General features: G+C 44.0%; 1 protein-coding gene across 4 annotated transcripts in view; it reads right to left on the minus strand.

The window, feature by feature from the left end:
- The window catches only part of MLLT1 (MLLT1 super elongation complex subunit), a 68052-nt gene that overhangs the window by 37966 nt on the left and 4203 nt on the right, over positions 1 to 25883 (minus strand). For 3 of the 4 annotated variants that reach the window (XM_084885578.1, XM_084885577.1, XM_084885576.1), the window contains exons 2-3: positions 20695 to 20875; positions 11669 to 11751 (exon numbers count right to left, since the gene is read on the minus strand). In XM_084885578.1, coding sequence (XP_084741704.1) covers positions 11669 to 11751; positions 20695 to 20875 — 264 coding nt within the window. Of the gene's footprint in view, positions 1 to 11668; positions 11752 to 20694; positions 20876 to 25883 lie in introns of those variants that run through there. The other variant, XM_084885579.1, reaches the window with a different exon arrangement.

Genomic DNA, 25883 nt, shown 5'->3' on the forward strand with positions numbered 1-25883 from the left:
TGGTCCCCAGGCTGGGGACCCGATCACCTTGTTTCCACTGGGATCCCAGGCGTTGAGGAAGCTGAGGGAGGGGGGGATGCCCCACCAATCCCATCGCAGGGTGACCAGTGGCGGTACTGAGGGGCAGGGCCACCTCCCAGCCCCTCAGCACCTGGGAGGCAGGCGGTAGCGGGGCAATCCACAGGCGATTGCCCCTGCCCCCCAGCAGGCAGAGACCAGCCAAGGCGGCAGGGGTGGAGTTGCCGCTCAGCTCCCAGGTGCTGAAGGACAAAGGGCAAATAGTAATATTAAAATATTTCTTCTAATTATTTTCCTGTCAATGTGCACAAATCCATGCACCAGGCCACTAGTTTACTAATAGCTAGCAATACTTATAAAGACTGTTTGGTCATAGTCCTAAATCATTTGGCAAAAAGAGGATATAAAGTATTGCCTCACAAGACCCAGATTTGCAAATTGGAGGTAGTATACCTGGGATTTCAACTGAGACAGTACTAGGAGCTTGATGGCTGATCAAAAACAAGACATTGCTACAACAAAAATCCCAGAGAACCAGAAACAGCTTCAAAGATTCTTAGGAATTATAGGGTTTTGCCAAATTTGGATTCCAAAGTTTGGTCTTTTATTGAAACCACTGTATAATTCTTTGAAAGGACTAGACTTGAAGTCTCTTAAATGGATGAGAGACTGTCAGGTGGCAATTGACACCTTGAGGGAAAATTTCGTTTCAGTCCCCATAGTAGGACTGCCCAATTTACAGAAATCTTTCAAATTATACATTTAATGAAAGGCAAGGAATTGGACTTTGGTCTAAGAAATATCCCTCAACCCATAGCTTATCTATCAAAGAAACTAGATCACATGACAAGATGGCCACCATGCCTCTGAGCAATAGCAGCTATGTCATCTTACAGCAAGCATGTCAAACTCGCAGCCCAGCCAATATAATGGTATGTAAGAAACATTTTAATAAAAATTTTTTAATTTAACTTTTACAATATCCTGTTATACATAATTATTAATTACAAATTACGTTTGCTAATGACTGACTTCTATAATAGTGTTGCATTCATTTCCCTTATGTGCCTTATGTGCACCATTTCTCTCCACTAATACTAGCAGAGAATATTTTAGCAGCTAATTGCCATTTCATTAGTCTTGGACTGACTTGCTTGGTGTACGCAACAGGAAATCTTCGCTTTTGAAGAACAAGAAAAATAGGTTTATTTGCGTTATGCTTATTAATTTGTGCAGTTATTCAATACCTGGTAAGTTAATGTTCAAGAAAAATATACTAAAACAAAAACAATTGCGGCGGAATAGACAGACGGGTCCTAAGCCTTGTCCTGGAGCAGAAATAAAGAACAGCAGGGGGCTGCACGGGGAGTATTTGTTGGAGAGTTAAAGGACAGCTATTCTACAAGAGAAGGTGGGGACTGCTGGATGGAGTTCCCCTGACCAGGCAGCCCCCACTGCTAAGGCTTGGACGTGGAGACTGCACCATCTTGAAAAGGAAAGAGGATGTTATCAGAAGCCTGAAAATCTACAATTTCAGCAACCACCAAACAGCTGTGAACCCCAGAACACTGGTCCCCAATTGGTGCAAACATGAGGATTCCAAGGAGCTCTACACTACACCATGGAAAGGTCAGATTTCGCCTGGAATAAGGTGAGGTCTCTGGTTCCAGCAGGAGAGAGAAACGCAAGCACTATAGAAGCTGGAGGACCAGAGAAGTCTGTGCCTAGAAAAATCCGTGGCTGTTGGGCTGGCATGATCTGTGAATGTGGAAGGGGGTTCTCAGGGCTGCTAAAAGAAGGAATCTCTAAAAAGTAACCCATTTTGTTCTGACGCAAAAGGTCAGCCTAAAAATCTTAAAAGTGTGCTGGCTGCTTAGACCCAAGGGTACAGAGGGATTATGCATACTTGCCTGTAGCCACATTGTTTGCACACTTGGTTGGGCTTTTTCCTCTTCAAAACCTTGCTTCTGATTACTAAGTCCAATACATAGGATCACCCAGTTGGGGACACCCTGGGAGACTGCAGGAGAAAGTTGTTTTTCTGGAACCTGGGGAGCGGAGTGGGGAGTGACCATCAGAGAGCCAGCTCTAAGGCAGCCCACTCCCACAAACCGGTATTGAGTGCCATAGAGAAAGAAGGATCTAAACACTGACCTGAAAGGCCATATAGAACCGGATGTCAATCCAGAAACACTGCCACCCAGGGGCTGAATCACAAATTGACTCTTGTGTAATCAAAAATAAAGGAATACGAGAAATTAAGACACCGCCTGCTTAAAAATCAGGACTGGCTTACAACACTGAGGAGCAGAACTCAGGGATCTGCAATATTGTCCTGAGTGGGAAACAGGCATGCCAAACAGAACAATAGAAGAAGTGAATGACCTTCACTACTGCTCATTTTATTTTTTTACTTTTTATTTTTTTTTATTTTTTCATCTTTTGCTTAAGAAACTATTTTTTTTCTTTTCTCATCACTTGATTTTACCTTTTAATGAAAACACAACAATCCAAAATCTATGGGACACAGCAAAAGCAGTCTTGAGAGGGAAGTTCATAGCTCTACAAGTCTAATGAAAAAAACAAGAAACAATGGTAATAAATTATCTAACCCTACAACTCAAAGAGTTAGAAAGAGAGCAACAAGAAAAGCTCAGTATAAGCAGAAGGAAGGAAATAATAAAGATCAGAGCAGAGATAGATAACATAGAGAAAAACAACAACAACAAAAAAATAACATCAACAAAACCAAGAGCTGGTTCTTTGAAAGGATAAACAAGACTGATGAACCTCTAGCCAGGCTCACCAAAAAGCAAAGAGAGAGGACCCAAATAAACAAAATTAAAAATGAAAAAGGTGAAATAACAACCCCAAAGAAATACAAAAGACTGTTACAAAATAGTACGAACAACTTTATTTCAACAAACTGGACAACCTGGAGGAAATGGACATATTCCTAGAAAAATATAACCTTCCAAAACTCAATCAGGAAGAATCCAAACAGCTTACTAGGCCAATAACTATGGAAGAAAATGAAGCAGTCATCAAAAAGCTTCAGGCAAACAAAAGCCCAGGGCCAGACAGCTTCCCAAGGGAGTTTTACCAAGCATTCAAGGAAGAACTAAAACGTATCCTACTCAGACTATTCCAAAAAATTCAAGAGGAACACTTCCAAGCTCCTTCTATGAAGCCAGCATCACCCTAATACCAAAACCAGATAAAGATAACACAATGAAAGAGAATTACAGGCCAATATCCCTCATGAACATAGATGCCAAAATCCTCAACAAAATTCTAGCAAATCGGCTCCAACAGTATATCAGAAAGATCATACACCATGACCAAGTAGGATTTATCCCGGGAATGCAAGGATGGTACAATATCCACAAATCAATAAATGTGAAACATCACATAAATTGAGAGATAAAAATCACAATCATATCAATTGACACAAAAAAAAGCATTTGACAAAATCCAACACCCTTTCTTGATAAAAACTCTCAACAAGGTGGGAACACAAGGATCATACCTCAACATAATAAAAGCTATTTATGACAAACCCACAGCTAACATCATACTCAATAAGCAAAAACCATTTCCCCCTAAGAACAGGAACAAGACAGGGATGCCCACTCTCACCACTCTTGTTTGACATAATACTGGAAGTATTAGCCATTGTGATCAGACAAGAAGAAGAAATTAAAAGGTATCCAAATTGGAAAAGAAGTAAAGCTGTCCTTATTTGCAGATGACATGATATTGTACATAAAAAACCCAAAAGACTCCATCAAAAAAACCAATAGACTTAATAAATTAATTTAGCAATGTAGCAGTATACAAAATTAATGCCAAGAAATCTATGGCATTTCTATACACCAACAGTGAACTTACAGAAACAAGAGACTAAAAAAGCAATCCCATTTACCATCGCACCAAAAAATTCAAGATACCTAGGAATAAACTTAACTAAGGAAGTAAAAGACCTATACGCAGAAAACTATAGAACACTGAAAAAAAGAGATAGAGGAAGACATAAACAGATGGAAGAACATACCATGTTCATGAATTGGTAGAATCAACATCATTAAAATGTCCATACTACCCAAAGCAATCTATAGATTCAATGTAATCCCCATTAAAATACCAACGGCATATTTCACAGACCTAGAAAGAATTCTCCAAAAATTCATTTGGAATAAAAAAAGATCCTGAATAGCCACAGCAATCCTGAGAAAGAAGAATAAAGTAGGAGGGATCTCAATACCAGATTTCAAGCTGTATTACAAAACCACTGTTCTCAAAACAGCCTGGTATTGGCACAAGAACAGACATATAGACCAATGGAATAGAATAGAGAATCCAGATATCAACCCAAACCACTATACACAATTAATATTTGACAAAGGAGGCATGAACATACAATGGAGTCAAGACAATCTCTTCAATAAATGGTGTTGGGAAAATTGGACAGATACATGCAAAAGAATGAAACTAGATCACCAACTTACACCATACACAAAAATAAACTCAAAATGGATACAGGACTTAAACATCAGACGGGAAACCATAAAAATACTAGAGGCATCCACAGGCAGCAAAATCTCAGACATATGCCAAAAGAACTTCTTCACTGTTACTGCCCCTAGGGCAATGGAAGATAAAGAGAAAATAAACAAATGGGACTACATCAAAATAAAAAGCTTTTTTACAGCAAAAGAAACCATCAACAAAACAACAAGAAACCCCACTGTATGGGAGAACATATTTGCAAATGTTATCACTGATAAAGGTTTAATTTCCAACATCTATAGACAGCTTTTACAACTAAATAAAAGGAAGATGAACGATCCAATTAAAAAATGGGCAATGGACCTAAATAGAACATTTTCAAAAGAAACAGAAGGAAGGCCAAGAGGCACATGAAAACATGCTCAAAGTCACTAATCATCCGAGAGATACAAATCAAAGCAACAATGCGGTACCATCTCACACCTGTCAGAATAGCCAACATCAACAAATCAACAAACGACAAGTGTTGGCGAGGTTGCGGAGAAAAAGGAACCCCCATGCACTGCTGGTGGGAATGCAGAAGGTGCAACCACTATGGAGAACAGTATGGAGTTTCCTCAAAAAACTGAAAATGGAACTGCCATTTGACCCAGTAATCCCACACCAAGGAATATATCTCAAGAAACTAGAAACACCAATCAGAAAGGATATATGCACCCCTATGTTCATAGCAGCACAATCTACAATAGCTAGAATTTGGAAACAGCCTAGGTGCCCGTCAGCAGATGATTGGATCCAAAAACTATGGTACATCTACACAATGGAATACTATGCTACCACAAAAAAAGAAGGAATTCTCATCATTTGCAGCAACCTGGATAGAATTGGAAAACATCATGCTGAGTGAAATAAGCCAGTCAATGAAAGAGAAATACCACATGACCTCACTCATTTATGGATAATAAAGAACATTATAAACTGATGAACCAAAAGATAGATATAAAGACAGTAAAGCAACAAGCAGACTGTCAAATTACAGTGGGGAGGGGAGGGAGATCTGGGGGAGATAAGAGATCAACCGAAGGACTTGTATACATGCATATAAGTACAACCAATGAACACAAAACTCTGGGGAGGGAGGGTATGTATTGGGGAGGGGCAATGTTAAAATATATACACAGATAATAATAAAAAAAAAAAAGAAAGAAAGAAAGCTTTACACAAAGTTAAAAAAAAATTGGAAGGAATAAAACTACCTCTGATCACCGATGATTTACTCTTATATGTAGAAAACCCTAAAAGTATACAAACTGTTAGAACTAATAAACAAATTAGCTAAGTTGTAGGATACAAAATCAACAAACACAAAAATAAGTTCCATTTCTGTACAGAAATGAACAAAGAACAATGTGAAATTAAAACAATTCTATTTACAATAGCATCAAAGGTAATAAAAGACTTAAGAGATTATTATAATCAAGGAGATAAAAGATTTGTACAATGCAAACTACAAAACACTACTAAAAGAAATTACAGAAGACATAAATGGAAAAACATCCTATGTTCATGGAGAGACTTCATATTATTTGTTTTTTTTTGTTAGTACTCATCCAAAAATATTTTTTCCACTGATTTTGAGAGAATGAAAGGAAGGGAGAAAGAGAGAGGAAAAAACATCAATGTGAGAGAGGCACATCAATTGGTTGCCTCCTGAAAGTGCCCTGACTGGGGCCAGGAACCACTCTACAATCCAGGTACATTCCCTTGACCGGGAATTGCACCCACAACCTTTCAGTGCATGGGCTATAACCACTGAGACAGAATGACCAGGATTAAAGACTTCTATTGTTAACATATCAATTATACCCAAAGTGACATAGATTCAATGTATTTTCTATGAAAATCCCATGACATTTTCTGTAGAGACAGAAAAATCTGTCTTAAACTTCATATGGAATCTCAGGGACCCCAAATAACAAAAACAATCTGGGCGGTGGGGGGGGGACCACGACACACGGGGAGTGGGTTAAAAAAAATTTCACACTTTCTGATTTCAAAAGTTACTATGAAGCTGCAGTAATTAAAACACTATGTACTAGCATAAAGATAGTCATGCAGCCGAGACTGGTTTGGCTCAGTGGATAGAGCGTCAGCCTGCGGACTGAAAGGTCCCAGGTTTGATTCCAGTCAAGGGCATGTACCATGGTTGCGGGCACATCCCCAGTGGGAGGTTGCGGGAGGCAGCTGATCGATGTCTCTCTCTCATCGATGTTTCTAACTCTCTATCCCTCTCCTTTCTTCTCTGTAAAAAAAATCAATAAAATATATTTAAAAAAAAAAAAAAAAAAAAAGTCATGCAGACCGATGGAATAGACTAGAAAGCCCAGGATTAACAATTAACTCCATATATATATATATATATATATATATATATATATATATATATATATATATATATATATATATATATATATATATTCAAATGATTTTCAACAAGGATCACAAGGCCACTTAAAGAAGGACAGTATTCTCAACAAATAGTGCTGGACAACTGGATACCCACATCTACAAGAATGAAATTTAAGACTGTGACTAAGGGAATCATTGAGGAAGGATGGTATACGAAAAATGTGAAAAGAAACTTGGTACTGTTATCACTCCAGATAATGGAAAGATGGTGCAAAGAATACCACAGAAAGTGGTGAGAGAGCCGAAACCGGTTTGGCTCAGTGGATAGAGCGTCGGCCTGCGGACTGAAAGGTCCCAGGTTCGATTCCAGTCAAGGGCATGTACTTTGGTTGCGGGCACATCCCCAGTGGGGAGTGTGCAGGAGGCAGCCAATTGATGATTCTCTCTCATCGATGTTTCTAACTCTCTATCCCTCTTCCTCTCTGTAAAAAATCATTAAAATATATTTAAAAAAAAAAAAAAGTGGTGAGAGAAAACTGAATTAAAATAAAGCTTTGACCTCAAAAAAAGCAAGATTCGATCCACATAGAAAGAATAAGTTCTCTACTTACAGAATCTGCAAAAGTTCTGTGTACCAACCAGGTTCTAATTACTGCCAGGGCTGTGAGTACAAAAAGGGCATCTGTGCAACGTACCAAAAACTACAAGCAAACGTCTGTCTATGTGTATTGATGAAGATTCTGTCTTTCTGTATGATTTTTCTTTCTGCTTTACATTTTCAAGGCATATCATAGACTAGAGGCCTAATGCATGAAATTCATGCAAGAACAGGCCTTCCTTCCCCCAGCTGCGGGCACTGGCTTCTCTCTGGTACCCGGGGCCCAGGCTTCCCTCCCAGCCCTGTTTTTTTCCAGAAGGTCAGAAGAATGTCTGGTTTAATTAGCATATTACGCTTTTATTATTATAGATGTTCAAATTACAAAATAACATGTTGTAAGACTATTAAGTTTAAACCAGGGAAGTTGACTCATTTTTTTGCTCTCTAGAAGTTCTGAATAGCAACAATGGAACTAATCTGCCTTACAAGCATCTTACTGAACTAGAATAAGATGCAAATTTAACAACAAAATATTGTCCCAGTTCTGTAGCACCTTTTATTTAACAATATTCATATAATTCTTATCCTCTCCCTCTACTTTATACTTATATATTGCAAAAGTGATAAAAGGATTATTGATATTTCCTCAGCACTTGGTATTAGGATTTGTAATTTTTCCCTCATTTCCTTGTTGGTTGCCTAGTTCTTAGAATCAGCAGTCCCTTAATTAATTACAGCTTCACAAGGTATTTAATTATCTGAGATCACAACTGCTGAATGGTTCTTTAGAAATTAGCCAAGACCCAAATCAAACACAAATTCTATTTATGATTTTAAAAAATTGTTCTTGAAGCCATAGTGCTATTACAGCTGCTGTGAAAAACAGCATGGTGGTTCCTCAAAAATTAAAAATAGATTTATCAGCCCACCTAGCAAATAAACTTCTGAGTATATGCCCAAAAAAACTGAAAGCAGGGGTCTCAAGGAAATAACCTGTTTACTCATGATCATACCAGCATTATTCACAGTATCTAAAACATGGAAGCAACCCAAGTATCCAGGATAGTCGGTGGAAATGCAAATGTGGTCCATTCACACCATGAAATATTATTCAGCCTTAAAAAGGAATGAAGCATTGTTACACACTATAACATAGATGAGCCTCCATACCCACCAGTATGGCTGTATAAATTACAACTAAAAAAACTGGACCAGAACAAAAATCCTTAACCTAAAACCAGTTGCTGCCATGACTGCTAGATGCTCAAAGTGGTAAGATGCACACATGTTCCCTTTAAAGAGCAGCACCTCAGGGACTCACAAAGGAACAAGGCAATTAAAGAGAAGCACAGGGCCGAAACCAGTTTGGTTCAGTGGATAGAGCGTTGGCCTGCGGACTGGAAGGTCCCAGGTTCGATTCTGGTCAAGGGTATGTACCTTGGTTGCGGGCACATCCTCAGTGGGCGTGTGCAAGAGGCAGCTAATCGATGATTCTCTCTCATCGATGTTTCTCTCTATATCTCTCTCTTCCTCTGTAAAAAATCAATAAAATATATATATTAAAAAAATGGTAACATTAAAAAAAAAAAAAAAGGAGAGAGAAGCACAGGGCCCTTCACTGCCTGGGGGGGAAACACACACACACACACACACACACACACACACACACACACACACCCCACCCCTAAGTAAGCAAGCCCAAGGAATCTGAACGATCAGGACACCCTCTGCCCCTCAATGCTCCAATATATGTGAGGATGCTATACCTTCCGGGACAGGAACATAGGGGTGGAACACCTCAGGGACTTGGTACAGGAATGGTCCTGAAGTCTGGATGCAAAACCCAGGAGAAAAACTCCTCAGGTAAAGTTTGAGAGGAGTTGCCCAGTCACCACTTCTTTAGGTGCCCCCTTTGAGGGAGAACTTGGGTGCCTCCCCACCATCCACGTGAGAGGTCTGGGTACTAACAGAGGCTGCAGAAGCCACCACAGGAGAAGGTCCCAGCTGAGGCAGAAACACGAACTGCCCCACCTCTCTCCATTCACTCTAAAGAATGTGAAGATCAACAAGGATCCCCTAGATCAAGAGAAGGGATGCTAAGACCCACTGGCCGCCTCTGTGTACTGCCCAGCTTCAGCATGGCACCCACTACCCCTGGGACAGCTGAAGCCTCCTGGCAGACCCGCGGGGTCACAAAGAACAGGGACAGCAGGAAATCAAGTGGACACTATCAGGGCCCTAGTGAACACTGCAAATATGCCTCCTGGAGGGAGAGAAGGGTCTGCGTGTCGGGAACCAGACAGGCCTCAGGGCACACAAAAGCTCGCTGATTTGTGGGACCCAAAATTGCTTCTAAGCCTCAAAGAAATTGAATTGAAACCTAGAGATGAACTTAGCCAGCTTCAAGGACTCCATCTTGAAGGACTCCACTGCCCGCCCCTAGAATGCCAATGTACAGAACTGTTGGTGTTTTCTGCAGATGGACTGCCTCCTGCACCACCCAGGGGGTACTTTCATCATCCCTTTCCACAGGCTCCCCACAGGGAGCTGGAGAGGCTGGTGACACCTGTCCCGGGACTGAGTCCCCTGCATCAGTTCTCCTGCCTCCACACGCCTTTGCCTGGCCTCCCTAATCAGGTCCTTGGAAGACTATCCCCAAAGGGTGCAGCATCTCCTCCGCACCTCCTCTACACGCCCTGCTGAAAAGTTAGGCCACAGCCTTTGCCTGGCACAGTCAGGTTGGGCTCTGCTCTCAAGGGTGGCCGGTCACGAGGACTCTCAGGCCTTGCTTCCATGAAAGCCTTGGTTGCCCAGGCTTCTGAGAAGTGGGCCCCTGAGGGTTGAAGCGTTGACTCCTACTTTGCTGCACTTGCTGAAATGTCCCTCAGCTCCCAGTGGGGCAGCACACCCGAGTGCCATCCCCAGAGGTCCTTGACACCAGATGGTTTGCAGAACAGCCAGGTATGAAAAAGGAACTCATAAAAAAAGAAAAAGGAACTCATTAAGGGAGTGGCGGCATCCACAGGCCTCACAGGGAGATCTCCTTCCTGAAAGACAGAGGAGCTGCCTGCAGCCAGTCTAGCTGTGCTTGTGAGAAAGCACCCAACCATGGCCAAGCCACCTCCAAGCCAGGAAAGGTGCCTGTGAGAAGGAACAAAGGCGGTTGCAGAAAAGTTCTTTAATTGTAATTATTAGGCTTTAAAAAAAACCTAAAACTATAGTCTGAATCTGTCCCCCCCAAATTCACATGTTGAAATCCTAACCCCCAAAGGTGATGGTGTTGGGAGTTGTGGGCCACAGGGAGGTGATTTTGTCCCGAGGGTGGAGCCCCATGAATGGGTTTAGTGCCCTTATAAAAGAGACCCCAAAGGGCTCTCACACCGTCCTCCATGTAAGGACACAGAAAGAAGTCTGTGACTGGAAAGAGGGGCCAGCACCTGATCTTGGGACTTCCAGCTTCTAGAACTGTGAGCAATAAACTTCTGTTGTTTATAAGCCACCAGTCTATAGTATTCTATTATAGCATCCCAAATGGACTAAGAGTTATCAATATATGTTCACTGTAAATGTTTATAAAATATTCATGGAGGAAAATAAAAGAAAAACACCTTATAATCTTACCACCCACATTACCTGTTAACATTTTTAATGTATACAGTGATTTTTTTCCTATATTGTGAATATTGGCAGGAATTGTCCTTGCTTTTTCATTCAATATTAAAAATTTCCCTCCCCAATCCAGATCATCAAAGAGCCTATTCAGGAGATGTACCATAACTTTAACCAATCACCTAATGTCAGACATTTAGGTAATTTCCAGATCTTTGCCACTCATCAGTCCAGTACTAAGCCTCTAGAACCATCCACAAATCTAGCCGTAATGCAATGTCGCTGCTGACTTAGATGACTGTATGCACTTTCAGGTGATCCCAGAGAGGTCACACCCACCTGCCATTGGTGCCCATTTTCCCAACCCCCATCTCCACTGAAGAGGCAGAAACCCTTCAAAACCAGACTCTAGCGTGGATATCTCCACTAACAGTAATCCCAGCATTCCCTCAGCGCTTCGTCACTGATTCTACTTCCTCTTTTGTGAACTGTGCGTGCTTCCTGTTGCCACTTCCGGGATCCTACCTTGTTTTTGAAGTGCACCTCGATGGGCATGATGAAGCCAGCGTAACCCGACTCCTCCACTTTGTATGGGGGCTCCTTACACACTAAAAAGAAAGGGAAAAGGCATCTGTCAGCTTCCTGATCATTCAAAGGCCTCACCAGCAGCAGCAGTAGGCCGGCCACGCTCTGCGCCTCCTCTCTGGGGCTCACTAGCCCTGCAGGAGCATGGCTTTTCAGCAAGCCAGTTTCTCCTGTGAGGAATGAATCCTGTGCCCAATTCCATGCCAAAGAGGTCACGGGGAATCAAAGGAGCAGAGCAGAAGAAAGGTGACCCTGACGTGCTATGGTGGGAGAGTGGGAAAAGGCATGAGACTAGCTAAGGCAGAGCAGCCAGTACTGGCTACAGGTCACACAAGTTCAACTGACTCAGGGCAGTCAGTATGACACGTATGAAGTGGGAGACCCTAGAGACCCCTGGTCTCCCAGGAAGGACAGTGCACACTATGGCATCTACCTGCCTCCATTGTTCCCTCAAACAGGTGAACTGATGCCAGGAGGAGATGGCCTGCTCTCAGCTGGGATTCTCTCCTGGGTCCATCTGAGCACCTAACAAAAGCATTCCCAGCTGCCTGAGTGATGTGTACAGGCTCATTAACCCCAGAAAAAAATGTTAAGTTGAAACTAGGAGAACAGCAATGTACAAGTAAAAGAGTCTCCCACAATCTCACCCTTCACAATGTACTGACAATGTTTTGACATATATGTTGTCATTATGCAAGAAATGTGAAAATATTGTTCTCCCACTTTTAAGAAGAAAAAAATCAAAACAGTACAGATTAAGTCACCCCTGTCTTCCACCCATCTATCCCCAGAGGCAACCACTACTGGGAGACAGGAAAAAATCCTTCCAATTGCTAAAACATTTATGCACCTATATCTATATCAGTCAGATAATTCTTAAGTAGGCCAGAATTGCTGAAAAACAGTATATAGAATAAAATGAAACATGAGTCTTTTAAATTAAAACACTAAGACTTTTCTTTAAAAATGTATCTTTTTTCAACTCTCATATACCCATCCGATCTAATATCATGTACCTCAAATATCTCATGTATCTGATCTATCCAAAGAAAGCAGGGTGGGCTTGAAGTTATCAGTGACCCTCCACAGCAGGGCTGGTCAGACAGCCTTGTTTGGACCTCAGTCTGTAAACCAGGGGAGCAGGGGATGGGCTTGTGGTTCAGGCCTGGGAAACCCTGCTGGCCCCAGAGATGGGAGCTGTCTTGGGTGACCTAGGCTCCGAATCTCTATCCCAGTTAGCCCCCTTCTGTTCCTTGGATATCCCCCATGGATGCTGGATGGGCACCTCAAATATAGCCTGTCCCAAACCACCTATTCATACCCTCCTAAACCTATACCTCCTCCAGGGTCTCAAGCTCAGAACACAGGCTGTCCGCCACTCACCCAAGGGCTGAGGACTCCCAGACTTCTCCCTCTTCCATAGATCACTTTTGCCAAGCACTACGAGCTCCACCTTCATACTGCTCTGCAACACACCCCACATGCTGGCACTCTGTGTGAGTCACTACCTAGTGACTCACTAGCCATCCTGCCTCAGGCTTACTCCTGAGCATCCTCTGCAAGCCTGAACTGCAAGCCTGGCTATCCCATGATGGTTCCCCAACTCCAAGCTCCTCAAGGGGGACTGCAGGGCACTGCATCACCTCCTGCCTCATCTCTTCCCAGCCCAAACTCAGGTACTAAGATTTAGTCCTGCCGAATCTCTCAGATCACTTCCTCCAGGACCCCTGCTCTGAGCCCCAACCCCATTTCCAGGTCATGGTTCCCTCCCACAGATCTCCAGGATCCTGTGTCACTCAATCACAGGACTTCCATATTTACTCTGCCATCTTTCTCAATTCTTATATCAGCTCCATTTCACTCACTGTCACATGCCCAGGGCCAGGGCCAGACCTTTCAAAAACATTTAATAAAATGGGAAATAGTTGTAATACTAACAATAAAAAATTTTTTTTCAACAAGAATCTTTCAGATACTTCTGAGAGAACCACACGCCATGCTCCTTCAGGTTCTGCACCAAAGTAAAGGGATGGACGAGGAGCAGGAATTACACTGGACTGGGAGGCCAGGTCATGGTCTGCCTCTCTCTGAACCTCTGGATCCTGTTTGAGAGGACTGAGAGAGCAAGTGAAGTCTCTCCAGCTGCATGAAAGCTGGCTGCCTAGTGCTTTGCCCAACCTCACCAACCATAAGCCCTTGCAGTCTAGCACAGGGGTGGGCACCTGGCAGGCACCCAAATACTTGTTAACCTGAATCCAAGAGGAAATGGAAGCAGAGCAGAGAGGAAGGGTGGCCTGTCTTCACTGCACAATAGCCTACAGCAAAGGAACACATGAAAGGCATAGGCTAGGGAGTGGTCTGCAGTTCTGCTTCCAACTCCACCCCCCAACCCCAGTCTAACTTCCGTCCGCCATCAAGGTCCAAGTCAGGGCCCACTTCCTAGCACGGCCCGACCTGGCTTCCCTTGGTCTCTGACTTCCAGGTCACCTACTTCTGCTGAGGGCAGTTATCTCTTCAAGCGTACATGTTATGCCCTGGCTGGTGTGGCTCAGTTGTTTTGAGTGTCATTCCATGCACCAAAAGGTTGCTGATTGGTTTCATGGTCAGGGCACATGTCTAGTTTGTGGGTTCAGTCCCCAGAGGGGGGTGTACAGGAGGTAGCCGAACAATATTTCGCTCTCACTCTGATGTTTCTCTCTCCCTCTCCATTCCTCTTTCTCTAAAAAAAATCAATAAAAATATTGATTTTAAAAGATTACATGTCACTTCTGAGCTCCATGTTTTTACCAGACTACAAACCTTTTATGGGAAGAGATGTGTGTGTTTCTCAACATCTCTCCAAAGGCCTATCACATGACAGGCACTGCAAGGCTGAAAAACACCTATCCTTTCAGAATTGGGAAAAGAGAGACCAAGCAGATGCCCATGGAAACCAAAGTGAGACAAATTTGATAGGAAATAAAGACAGTAAAGAGGGGAGGGATGTGATGTAAGCTATGGAGAAATTTCTGGAAAGAAAAAAGTGAATGAGACTACGCTGGGCAAGGAAACAGGAAAAGGAAGTTGCGGCCCAGCACATGCCATGGGGCACTGCAGGGTAGGCAAAAGCCCCACTGATGCCAGATCCCCAAAAGGCTAGGGGTGTGGCACCTACAAATTCAGTAAAGGGCAGGAGAGAAGCTGGAAAGGGGAAAGGAGAAAGACAGGGAGTGACTGCTAATGACGGGCAAGAAGTTTGTTTACTTGTGGGGTGATGAAAATGTTCTGGAATGAGAGCGGTGATGGTTACACAACTTCATGAATACACTAACAGCAGTGAACTATACACATTAAAAGGATAAATTTACCATGTGTGACTTATTTTTGTAAAGCAGTCATTAAAAAAAAAAAAAAGGCCAGCCGAGACCGGTTTGGCTCAATGCAGGGGTCTTTAAACTACGGCCCGCAGGCCACATGCAGCCCCCAGGGGAGTCTGATCCTGCCCGCCAGGTTTTTTGGGCAGTGAGCGCAGCCAACGTGTTACAGTAGGGATTAGTAGTTCATATAGTCCGGCCCTCCAGCTCTCTGAGGGACCGTGATCTGGCCCCCACTTTAAAAAGTTTGAGGACCCCTGGAGAGCGTCGGCTTGGGGACTGAAAGGTCCCGGGTTCGATTCCGGTCAAGGGCATGTACCTTGGTTGTGGGCATATCCCCAGTGGGGGGTGTGCAAGAGGCAGCTGATCGATGACTCTCTCTCATTGATGTTTCTAACTATCTCTCTCCCTTCCTCTCTGTACAAAATCAATAAAATATATTAAAAAAAAAAAAAAAGGCCAACACAGAGGCTGTACTTGAACAACAGCCCTGGGATTCATCCTGCCCCCCATCACCACCCCAGGCAGAGCAGTTTCAAGCTTGCCTATGGGGAAATCCAGGTGATTCCATGTCTCAGGAGAAGAGTCAACTGTCTGGAAGAACCTAAAGCCTACAGTATAAAAACGACCCAGAGTAAAGCCCTCCTCAGTTAGGAAAACACTGCGGGTTTGATCCCAGTCAGGGCACATAATTAGGTTGTAGGTTTGATCCTGATCGGGGTGATTGGGGTGCATAAGGGAGGCAACCTATCAATGTTTCTTTCTCTCTCTCTCAAATCAATTTTTTTTTTTTTTTAAATGTCCTCAGGTGAGAATTTTAAAGAAATGTTTGAATCCTGGCCAGTGTGGCTCAGTTGGTTGAGTATCATCCCTGGTTCGATGTCTCACTTTCACATCTCTTCCTCTCTTTAAAAATCAATTTTAAACCTTTTTAAAAAACAAGAGTTAAAGTCATTGTCCTCAGGTCTAAGACATGCCCCAAAACAAAAATAATTTTAAAAGGGAAAACGAGGGAATAAGGTAGGGCTTTTAGTACAAATATAGTACTGATAATTTTTTAATTCCATGCAAATACTAGACTAAAGCTAAGAAAATTTCCTAGAATATAGAGCAAAAAACACATTTTTTTTTTTTTAAAAGAAAAAGGTGAGACATGAAGAAACAATTCAAGTCAAACAAATGCTAACAGCAGCTAATATTTATAAAGCCCTACTGTGTGTTTGGTACTATTATCAGTACTTGACACATATTAATTCATTTAATCCTTACATCAACCTTGAGGCAGATACAATTGTTTCCATTTTACAGATAAAATATTTAGACACAGAGAAGTAATAACCATCCTAGAAAGAGAAAACAGATAAAATACATAGATGAAAGAAATAGTCAAAGATATAAGAAAACTTTCTGGAGCTAAATGGAGGACATCACAGAAAAACAAACAAAAAAACAACAACTCAGAACCAATATCTTAAAAAGTAGCTTAAATGCTTCTAGAGAAAAAAACAAGGTCATTTACAATAAAACAAGAACCCAACTGCATCAGACTTTTCTGAAGACTATGAAGCAAATACTTTCAAAGCTCTAAACAATAATAATTATCAAACTAGAATATTATATTCAGCCAATCTAGCAACCCAGTGTGAAAATAGAATAATAGTACTTTCAAATATACTAGGAGTCAAAAAGTTCATTTACCACTTACCTTTCTTGGGAAATTTCCTAAGTAATCAATCTCTTGGGATATTACTTGTGAAATTACTCCAGAAAAAACAAAACATAAGGTACCAAATAAATCCCCCCAGGAGAACAATAAAGGAACATCCCAGGGGATGACTAGAGAGGTGGCTTTGAGAAGCCAGCCCTTATTAGAGGAAGGAAGACAGAGAGAACCAGCATGAAATATTCAGGGCGGGGAAAATCCATTGACTAAATGAATGAGGATAGAAAAAAAAGTGGAGGTATAGTGAAGACACAATGCAGTGGGAGAAAAGGGAGAAGCAAAGGGGTATTCACAAAGTTAGGGCCCAAACATGAAGCAAAAGACTCAGGACTGCCCCAGCCGGTTTGGCTCCGTGGACAGAGTGTCGGCTTGCTGAAAGTACCTGGGTTCAAATCTGGTCAAGGACACATGCCTGGGTTGTGGGCTCAATCCCCAGTGGGTGGCATGCAGGAGGCAGCCAATCAATGTCTCTCTCTCATCTTTGATGTTTCTATCTCTCTCTCTTTCTCCCTCTCTGAAATGAATAAAAATATTTTTTTAAAAAGACTCAGAATTGAATTTTAACCAAGAATGATAAAGAAAGAACCCATCTGCCTTGACATTACCTTGAGTGTTCTTCTGAGTGACCCAGAGTTCAGAGAGGATGAATGAAAACCTGGCATCCTGACTAGCTCAACAGTGAACAGTCAATAAAGTCAATATTGCTTCTTGATTTCCAGCTTTTAATCAATTTCTGATCCCAGAGTGAAAGTCTCAGTTTAAGTTCAACAACTTTAACAATGTCAAGGAGGGGTGTTATGATTCAAGGAAAAACAGGGGTACTCAATGTCCTTCTCTTTCTAAGCAGAGAGTCAGAAGATACTGACAGATGCTGGCAACGCCTATCTAATCTTTTCAGCACCACGGAGATAGCAGCAAACTACAGCAGGACACAAATCAGATGAACAAGATAAGTAATATAAATATTTTAAAATGGCACTAAAGAGAAAAATAAAGCAGAAAAAAAGGTCAGGAGCATGTGGCTATTTAGGTATTTTGAACAAGAAACTGTGAGTTAGACCTGGTGGCCAGAAGACTTGCTTAAAAAGGGTGAGTCTTTGTGGAGAATCCAAAAGTACCGTAAGCAGGTATGCTCATTATCTAAAGTCACAAGGACAATCACCACAGAATGAATCACTTAATTATAAAACATTTAGAGCAGACAGTGAATAAAAGGAGTTGGGAGTTTAACATAAAGTCTAGCTTTTCATGCTGGTAAATTAATATTTTTTAAATTTGAAAATCAACAATTAAGAAGCCAATTCACTTCCACTAATTTAAGGCATTCAGGAAGAACACAATCAAGAAAAGCCTAGAAAAACTGGCCCTGGGGCAATGTGATCAGTGATGGCATGAGAAATGGAAACTTCCCACCTGGCACATAACTATTATGTGTATTTATGTGATTTTAAAGATACTTTTTAAAGTACATAACGTATAATTTCAGAGCCAGGAGTCCTGTAAGAAACTCATTCACTTTTTTTTTTTTAATCTTCACCCAAGGATATTTTTCCATTGATTTTTAGAAAGAGTAAGAGAGCGGCGAAGGACAGAGAGAAATATCAATGTGAGAGAAACACATCAATTGAGCCTGCTACGAGGTATATGCCCTTGACCGGATCGAACCTGGGACCCTTTAGTACGCAGGCCAATGCTCTATCCTCTGAGCCAAACCAGCTAGGGCCTCACATTCACTCTTTAACCTGTTCCATTTTTCACTGACAACTGGCAGTGAATAATCCAATCAAGTTTTGTTCTGACACAACAAATAGCCAACCGGACATTTTACTATTTCATACAGTTTGAGTAGACTTGGCAAGCACCATCCAACTACTAATTTAAGTTCTACTCGCTGACACTGAGAAAGTGGAACTCACTCATCACCCATTTTCTTGGAGCTTGGAACTCAGAGATTATGCTGCTTCCACATGACCATAAGTGGGATACTGGGCCTCTATGAACCTCAGTTCCCACATCTACCTGGTAGGAATTCTCTATCTCTCTCTCTTACTCTCTGTAAAAAGTCAATAAAATACATTTAAAAAATAAAAAAATAAAGGTGAATGGATAAAATCATCCTGAGTCCTCTGGGAGAAAAGGGAGTAAGACAAGCGAGGGAGATGGTGAAAGAGCTGGAGTGGAAGCTGCTAGGGAAACAAGGCGGACCCAACTCACAAGAAAAAGGCAGTCACAGTTTCTACTCTGCTGTTAAAGCTCAACAGCAGCCCCAGAGGACATCCCGAATGAAGGGGCATGGCCAGGTGCCAAAAGAAACAGGCAGCACTAACATGCAGACCCCAGGCCAGTGTGTGAACCACTGTTTAAGTACAGGCAGCTTACCTGGCCCACTTGAGGCTGTTTCCCCATCTGTATGAAGAGAATAAATCAAGACCCTGCAGGAGCCCTAGCTGGTTTGGCTCAGTGGACAGTGTTGGCCTGTGAATTGAAGGGTCCTGGGTTGATATCGGTCAAAGGCACAGGCCTGGGTTGCGGGCTGATACCCAATGGGGGGTATGTAGGAAGCAGCCAATCAATGATTCTCTCTCATCATTGATGTTTCTCTCTCTCCCTCTCTTTTTCTTTCTGGAATCAATAAAAAATATAAAACAATAATAAGTAAATAAAAACCCTGCAGGAAGTGCTTGATAGTGCCATGTATTATTATTATTAATAGGTGCTTTACAGGTATCTGCTGTGGTCAATAACATGTCTGCTCTCCTACAAGAAGCTCAGAGAAAAAGGAGAGAAGAGATTCGGGAGAAGAGAAAAAAAGGAAACAACTGAAAGCTGACGGAAGAAACCAGAAGAAAAAGAAATGACTGCCATGCCAGTAGGAATCTCAAGTTGCCTTCCCTTCTTAACCAGAAGCTTCTGCTTCTGTAACATAAGGTTGCTACTTGCTGACCCAGGTGCAGGCCCCAGTGAGTCTGTCCAAGCTGGCTTCTGGCTCAGCCCTGGGCACCTAAACCCTGCTCTGCAGGGAGAGGGGTCAGCAGTGCAGCAGTGGCTCCTCAACCCTGAAGCACTTTGCTATAAAAAGTCCTCATGCCTTCATCGACACATCCATTCAAGAAATATTTATTTGGCTCCTGTGACATGCCAGGCTTCACAAAGGGGACTCAGTGATGAGAAGAGCAAACATGGCCCCACGGAGCTCATAAGATGGCTACCAACTATGTTCCTAAGATCCCCGTCAAATTCCCCAGGAAGTGTTCTCTGATCCCCTTTCTCCCTGCCCTGTCAGACTGCCAGGTCACAGGAAATTCGAATCTTCGTGGAAAACGTGAATGAGGCACTTGTGCTCACCAAACAACAGTCTGAGAGGTAACATGGGAAAGAAAGCACAAGAAACAAGACAGTGGTGAAATGAGCACCTTTTATGCTTTATCCCCCCTCACAAATATCATGAGTTCTTAAAATGGCATCTCTCATCAAATGTAGGCCCCATAAGCAGTTCCTGATTACTCACCAAGTGGGTATAAACCACCCATTCCCACCCACTGGCCACTGACTATGTTTTCTCTGGAGACTTCTCAGAGCCCGAGTCTAAATAATGACATGAGACACAGTCATCAGTTCCTTTGGGTTTTCCCTACTATGAACTCCATAGCGAAAGAGCAGAAGGGAGGGAGGGGACTTTTATAGGCCAAAGAAGGACCAAGTGCTGGCCAGTAAACTTCTCACTGGCATGCAAAGGGTGCAAGCCAGAACCTCAGAGTGTGAGTCCCCACCCCTGGAGAGAAGGTGACCACCAGCCTTGCAAGGAGTGACACAAATTGATTAGTGTTGTAGGCCTAGGCCCTGCAGGGCTGCCTGGCTGGGAAAGGGGGAGGGAGCCAGGGGCCACTCACCACGCTTGGGCTTGGGGAAGCTGTCATGCAGCCAAAAGACCACTTTCTCCACGAAGTGCTGGATGTCACATTGCTCGGGGCCACGGACGAACACCATCCAGTCGTGTGTGAACCCCTCCGTGGTGGGCTTCTTGCGCAGTTGGGCCCGGTGTCCCAGCTCTAACTTGACCTGGACAGTGCACTGGTGGAATAAAGAGGCGAGCATGGGGTTAGCACAAAGCCCAGAGCAGGAGACTGCCAGCTGTCCATGAGGACCTGGTCCCGTGTGCCTGCTTTACACATCTCCTCCCCTCCACAAGCCCAAGCCAGGGCTATGGCTCCTCCCACACTCCCCCTCACCTGCAGTTCCCTCTGCCTCATGTGCTCCGCCCCTAGGCCTCCCCATGGCGGGCTCCTTCCCGTCACTGAGGTCTCGACTGGACTGCCCACCTAATATGAAACCATCCCCATCACTCTGTCACATCATGTTTTAGCATTTTTCACTATCAAAAGTCATCTTACTAATGGTTTGTTTACTTGCTCTAACATTGGCTCCTCAGGGATGGCTCCTTGTCCAGAGTTGGCATCCCCAAGATCTCCCAGAGTATATTGGTACAAGAAGTGCAATTATGCCCTGGCCAGTTTGCTCAATGGTTAGAATGTCAGCCTACAGACTGAGGGTTTGATTCCCGGTCAAGGTGATGTACCTCAGTTGCAGGTTCAATCAGAGAGCGTATAGGAAGCAACCAATCAATGTGTCTCTCTCACATTGATGTTTCCGTTTCTCTAATCCCCCTCCCACCCCTGCGACTTTCATTCTCTCTAAAAATCATGGAAAAAATAGTATCCTCAAGTGAGGATTAAAAAAAAAAGAAGTGTGATTACCTCCTTTTACAGACAAGGAACCCAAAGCTCCAAGAGTGCGCTGCCAAGCAGCACACAAGGGGCCCAGCTGGTAGGGAACAGGGCCCAGACTCAAATCCAGGTGCGCGTCACCGAAGGACCTGCTCCTGTAGTCACTCTGCCAGCTTGCCTCCCTGGTCAAACCTCCCACACTCCTTAATTAACGCATTTTCCTTCTCCCTTGTCCTACAAAATGTCTCCTGGAGAGCAGAGACCAGCAGAGTCACCTAAGTCGTCCACACAAATGGTGGCTCAGTTTTTTGTTAATCTTCACCTGAGGATATTCTTTTTCCATTGATTTTCAGAGAGTGGAAGGAAGGGGGAGACAAAGAGAAACATCAATGTGAAAGAGACACATCGAGTGGTTATCTCCCGCAATCACCCCAACCGGAGCCTAGGGATACAGCCTGCAACCAAGGTGCATGCCCTTGACCAGGATGGAATCCTCAATGACGGAGCAGGCCAACACTCTAACCACTGTGCCAAACCACCTAGGGCTGGTGGCTCAGTTTTAAAAGCAGAATGGTGAGAATGAAGGGGTGAGGTTAAAGCCATCAGGGGACAGGCCCCCGGTGGACCTGCAGCCTCGGTAGGCGGGCTCCATTCATTATGCTCATGTCTGTCACTCTGCCCTGAAACAGAAGGCGGCTCATGCTGGTTCCACTCCACTGGACACAAAGCCACAAAACCTCGAAGCACTGGCAACATCTTGGGGGAGGGTGGGTGTCAAAACACTGCCAGGGAACCTACTGTACACAGCCCTCTCCTCGGTAAGAGCCTCCCCAGACCTCCCATAGATACAGCCTGACACCTAGTATCAAATGCAGGAAGGATACAAAGAAAGCAGAGGCCAAGTGCACACTTGCTCCTAAGTGCTGAGATAATCAGGAGCAAGTCGTGGGTGGCGCTGATGCCACACTTCCCAAACAAAGCTCCCCTGTGATGGGCTTCCCTGCCCTCCCTTGATAGAGCCACCCTCCTAGGTCCTGACCAGAAATCTCCCACTCTTCACTGTCTGCCCTCTTTCTCACCCAACCCACTGAGGACGTGTGTCCCTAAGGCCAGTTCCTCTGTACCTCCCTCTTCTCAGCAATTCAGCAACCTGTTCAGTCCCCGCCACCAGTATCCTCCCTCCCTCTTCACCTTCTCGCTGCTCAGGCTCTGCGATGAAAGCAGGGCAGACAGACAGATCCTATCTCTAACCGTCACAACTTCCACAGCTCACCACGCCCTCCGAATAAAGGCCAAATGCCTCGGCACACTGACAGTCTCCCACCTGTGTTTCCTCAAGTCAGAGATGCTCATCATTTTTCACTTTTTAGCCCTTTTGAGGTCAGAGTGTATTGCGCAGTCCATGTATAAGTCACACACTCCCACTGCCACCAAGGCACGCACATGCAAACACACCAAGAAGCTGTTACTAAGTCTGTGGTGTGCCCGAAAGGCTTGGAAAATGCACACCACTTCCGTTCCAGCTTAGTAGAATGCTAGCATCCCAGAACACATGCAGAATGTCTACTCCTGTCTGTCTCTGCTCCTTCTAGCCTGCAGCCTGGGTGTCCTACTCATTTCCCTGCTGATCAAATCCTACTCATCCCTTAAACCCCAGCTTAAGTGCTACTTTCTCCAGGGCTCTTTCCGACTGCTGTGTGCCCTCCTCGTCCTGCTGCTGTTCCTGGGCTGTTCACTGCTGCCTCACCAGGACTGCATCTCAATCGTCCTTCTATCCTCTATCTTGGGATCATGGTACATGAGGCATCAACTATACTTAATGAATCAAAGAGCCTTCCCAGATCAACGAGTTCTAAGGGTGCTTTTCCGGAGGAAGAGCCCATAAGAACCGTGTTAAGAATTGAAGGATGGTCCCGATTTACAGAAGACCTAGCAGAGCTCTGGGTAACTTAATGAGAGCTGTAGAAACAGGGCAGAAGGAGTTCCCCTGCCACAGGACAGTCCCTGTGGGGCCCTTGGGAAACGAGCAAGGAGGGCCTGGGCAATCTGTGCAGTCGGGGCTCAAGGGAGAAAAGAAACAAGTCCACATGAAGGCAACCGGAGGGCAAGACTAAAAAACTAGGTTGAGTCGACCCTGAAATGGGAGAACTCACAGGACCTCAGAGTGGACAGAGGAGAGCAAAGGAGGTTCAAATAACCCTGAGACCCGGATAGCTGGGATGCTCCTGGGATAGTGGGAAGGAGTATTGGTACTATTCGAGTGGAAATACCTCACCTAAAGCTAAAGAGAAGGGACCACACGTCTGGATAAACTTGTAATGCTCAAGTCAACCATAAGCATCTGTCTGCAGAGTGCCACACATGGACAACATTCAACATAAACAAACCCAAGCAATATTTATATTATCCCAAAAGGCTGTAATCACCATGTACATGTCCATGTATGTAAGAAACTCTGCCTTTCTCTCCCACCTGTTTCCACACTGAGAAATTGGGAGACAATCCCTGGATTGCTGGGAGGGTTACTGGTGGAAAACTAAATACACACAATCATAACAATAATTTACTGGCAAACAACTTTTTGCTCTTTGGAGTTAACTCCTTCGTAATGAGATGCCTCCTCAGATTCTATTACTCCCCAATCCAGCTGCCTTCCCAGCATTCCTGATTATGTGGGGTTCCTACCCAGGGCACACGATCAGCAAAGCAGTTATTGTGAAAGAATAGAGACCACAGTTCCATCAGAAAGGGGAAAATGGAAGCACCAAAAATGCACTCCACAGGCCAAAGTAAACAAACAGGAAGGTTCTGAAGCAGCGGTAGGTCATCTCTGTAGCTGGCAGGCTATGCCCAAAGCTTGCTGGGCAGCAGCATCTGTGCCCTAGAGGCTGGCACAAACTCAGCCTCCACACCCCCAGGTTCAAGGTACCAATAACTGCATACAATGGTACACTCAGGAGAGGATCACTTCCCTGAATGCTGGACCCTTCTAAATAAAAAATAAAGATGGTGGAATAACATAGATTGTGGGCTATTATACATATGACTCACTGATTCAGTTAAGACATTCAAGTGACAATGAACTGGAGGCAAGCAAGAAGCTGAGCCCTGGCCAACTACTCTGACTTGTCCAGTCATAGTAATTTATTAGTATGGCTAAGCCAATTTCACTTCCAAGGATTCGGCTCCTCCTTTCCTTACTCTACCTGGACTCCTTCCCTGTCCATTAGAACCAAATAATTGAAGCAAATTAGCTATTTCTCTATGAAGGGTACCTGGCTAAAGAGGTTAGCTGTTGGTTAGGGAAACCTGCCTGGGAATGAAGAATCTCACTGTTCAGCTGCAGAGGCCCTGTAAGGGACCTCCACAGTGGATGGCTAGAAGTGACCCTGTAGGGTTCTGGAGTTCTAACCTAGCTTCAGTTACTGCCATGTCCCAGCATCTTGGGGACCACTTTGCCAGCCACTCCCCCAACAAAAGCCTGGAGCAAAGGGGAATATTTCAGGCCTGTCTTAAGAAGGGTTAACTATTTTACCCCAAAGAGATCATCCCAAAGACCTGTGGATGAAGATGGAGCAGCACACAGGTTCCAAGGGCCACCTGGGGACAGTTCACCTTGGGCAGAGGGTCTCAGTGGGCACTGCCCTCTCTCCAGGCCAACTGGCAGAGGGCACTTGGAAAACAAGGGCCAAACTCCTAAGTTCTACAAGCCAAGCAAACAGATCCTGGCTCTCCAGGAACTTCACTGGAGCATAGAGCTCCCCACCCCCCATGAGGACTTAAACGCCTTCCACCTGGCAAAGAGCAAGAGCCAGCCTGGTCCCAACAGCTCCACTCCTTCAATGACCTTTCTTCGTTGTCGGATCCTTTCTGTACCTTTCTGTCCTCAGCCTGGGCCCCAGAAGGCAGTTCTTTAGCAACAAATTTATCTGTAAGATTTCCCTGATGCCCTTTCCTCTGGGAATTCACACTTTATTGAGTGGCATAATTAAGCCCGGAGTTTGGCTACAGCATCTAATTCCCGCAGCTGTGACAATCCACTCCCCTCGCAGAAAGATAAAGCGCCCAAGAGCATTTTCCCTCATCAGACAGGATTGATTTTGCCAGGTCCAACTGGATCCAGCAGATCGCTGGCAATGTGGTCCACACTTAGAAGAAATGGGGAAAAGTACTGGTCACATGAAGTGACAGTGACACAAGACCATATAAAATACCCTTTGCAGAACCTACCCCCTCCAGACCCAGTAAGGGGCTCTCAGAAGCAGCCACAAATGAAGACAGAAAATGAAGGCTGGCCCTCCGTGACAATCCTCTCGAGGAGGGCAGCCTGCCCCGAGGGGGGAAAGAACCAAGCT

This window comes from Pipistrellus hanaki (genome assembly GCF_964339955.1).
Source record: "Pipistrellus hanaki genome assembly, chromosome: 5".
NCBI classification, from domain to species: Eukaryota; Metazoa; Chordata; class Mammalia; order Chiroptera; family Vespertilionidae; genus Pipistrellus; species Pipistrellus hanaki.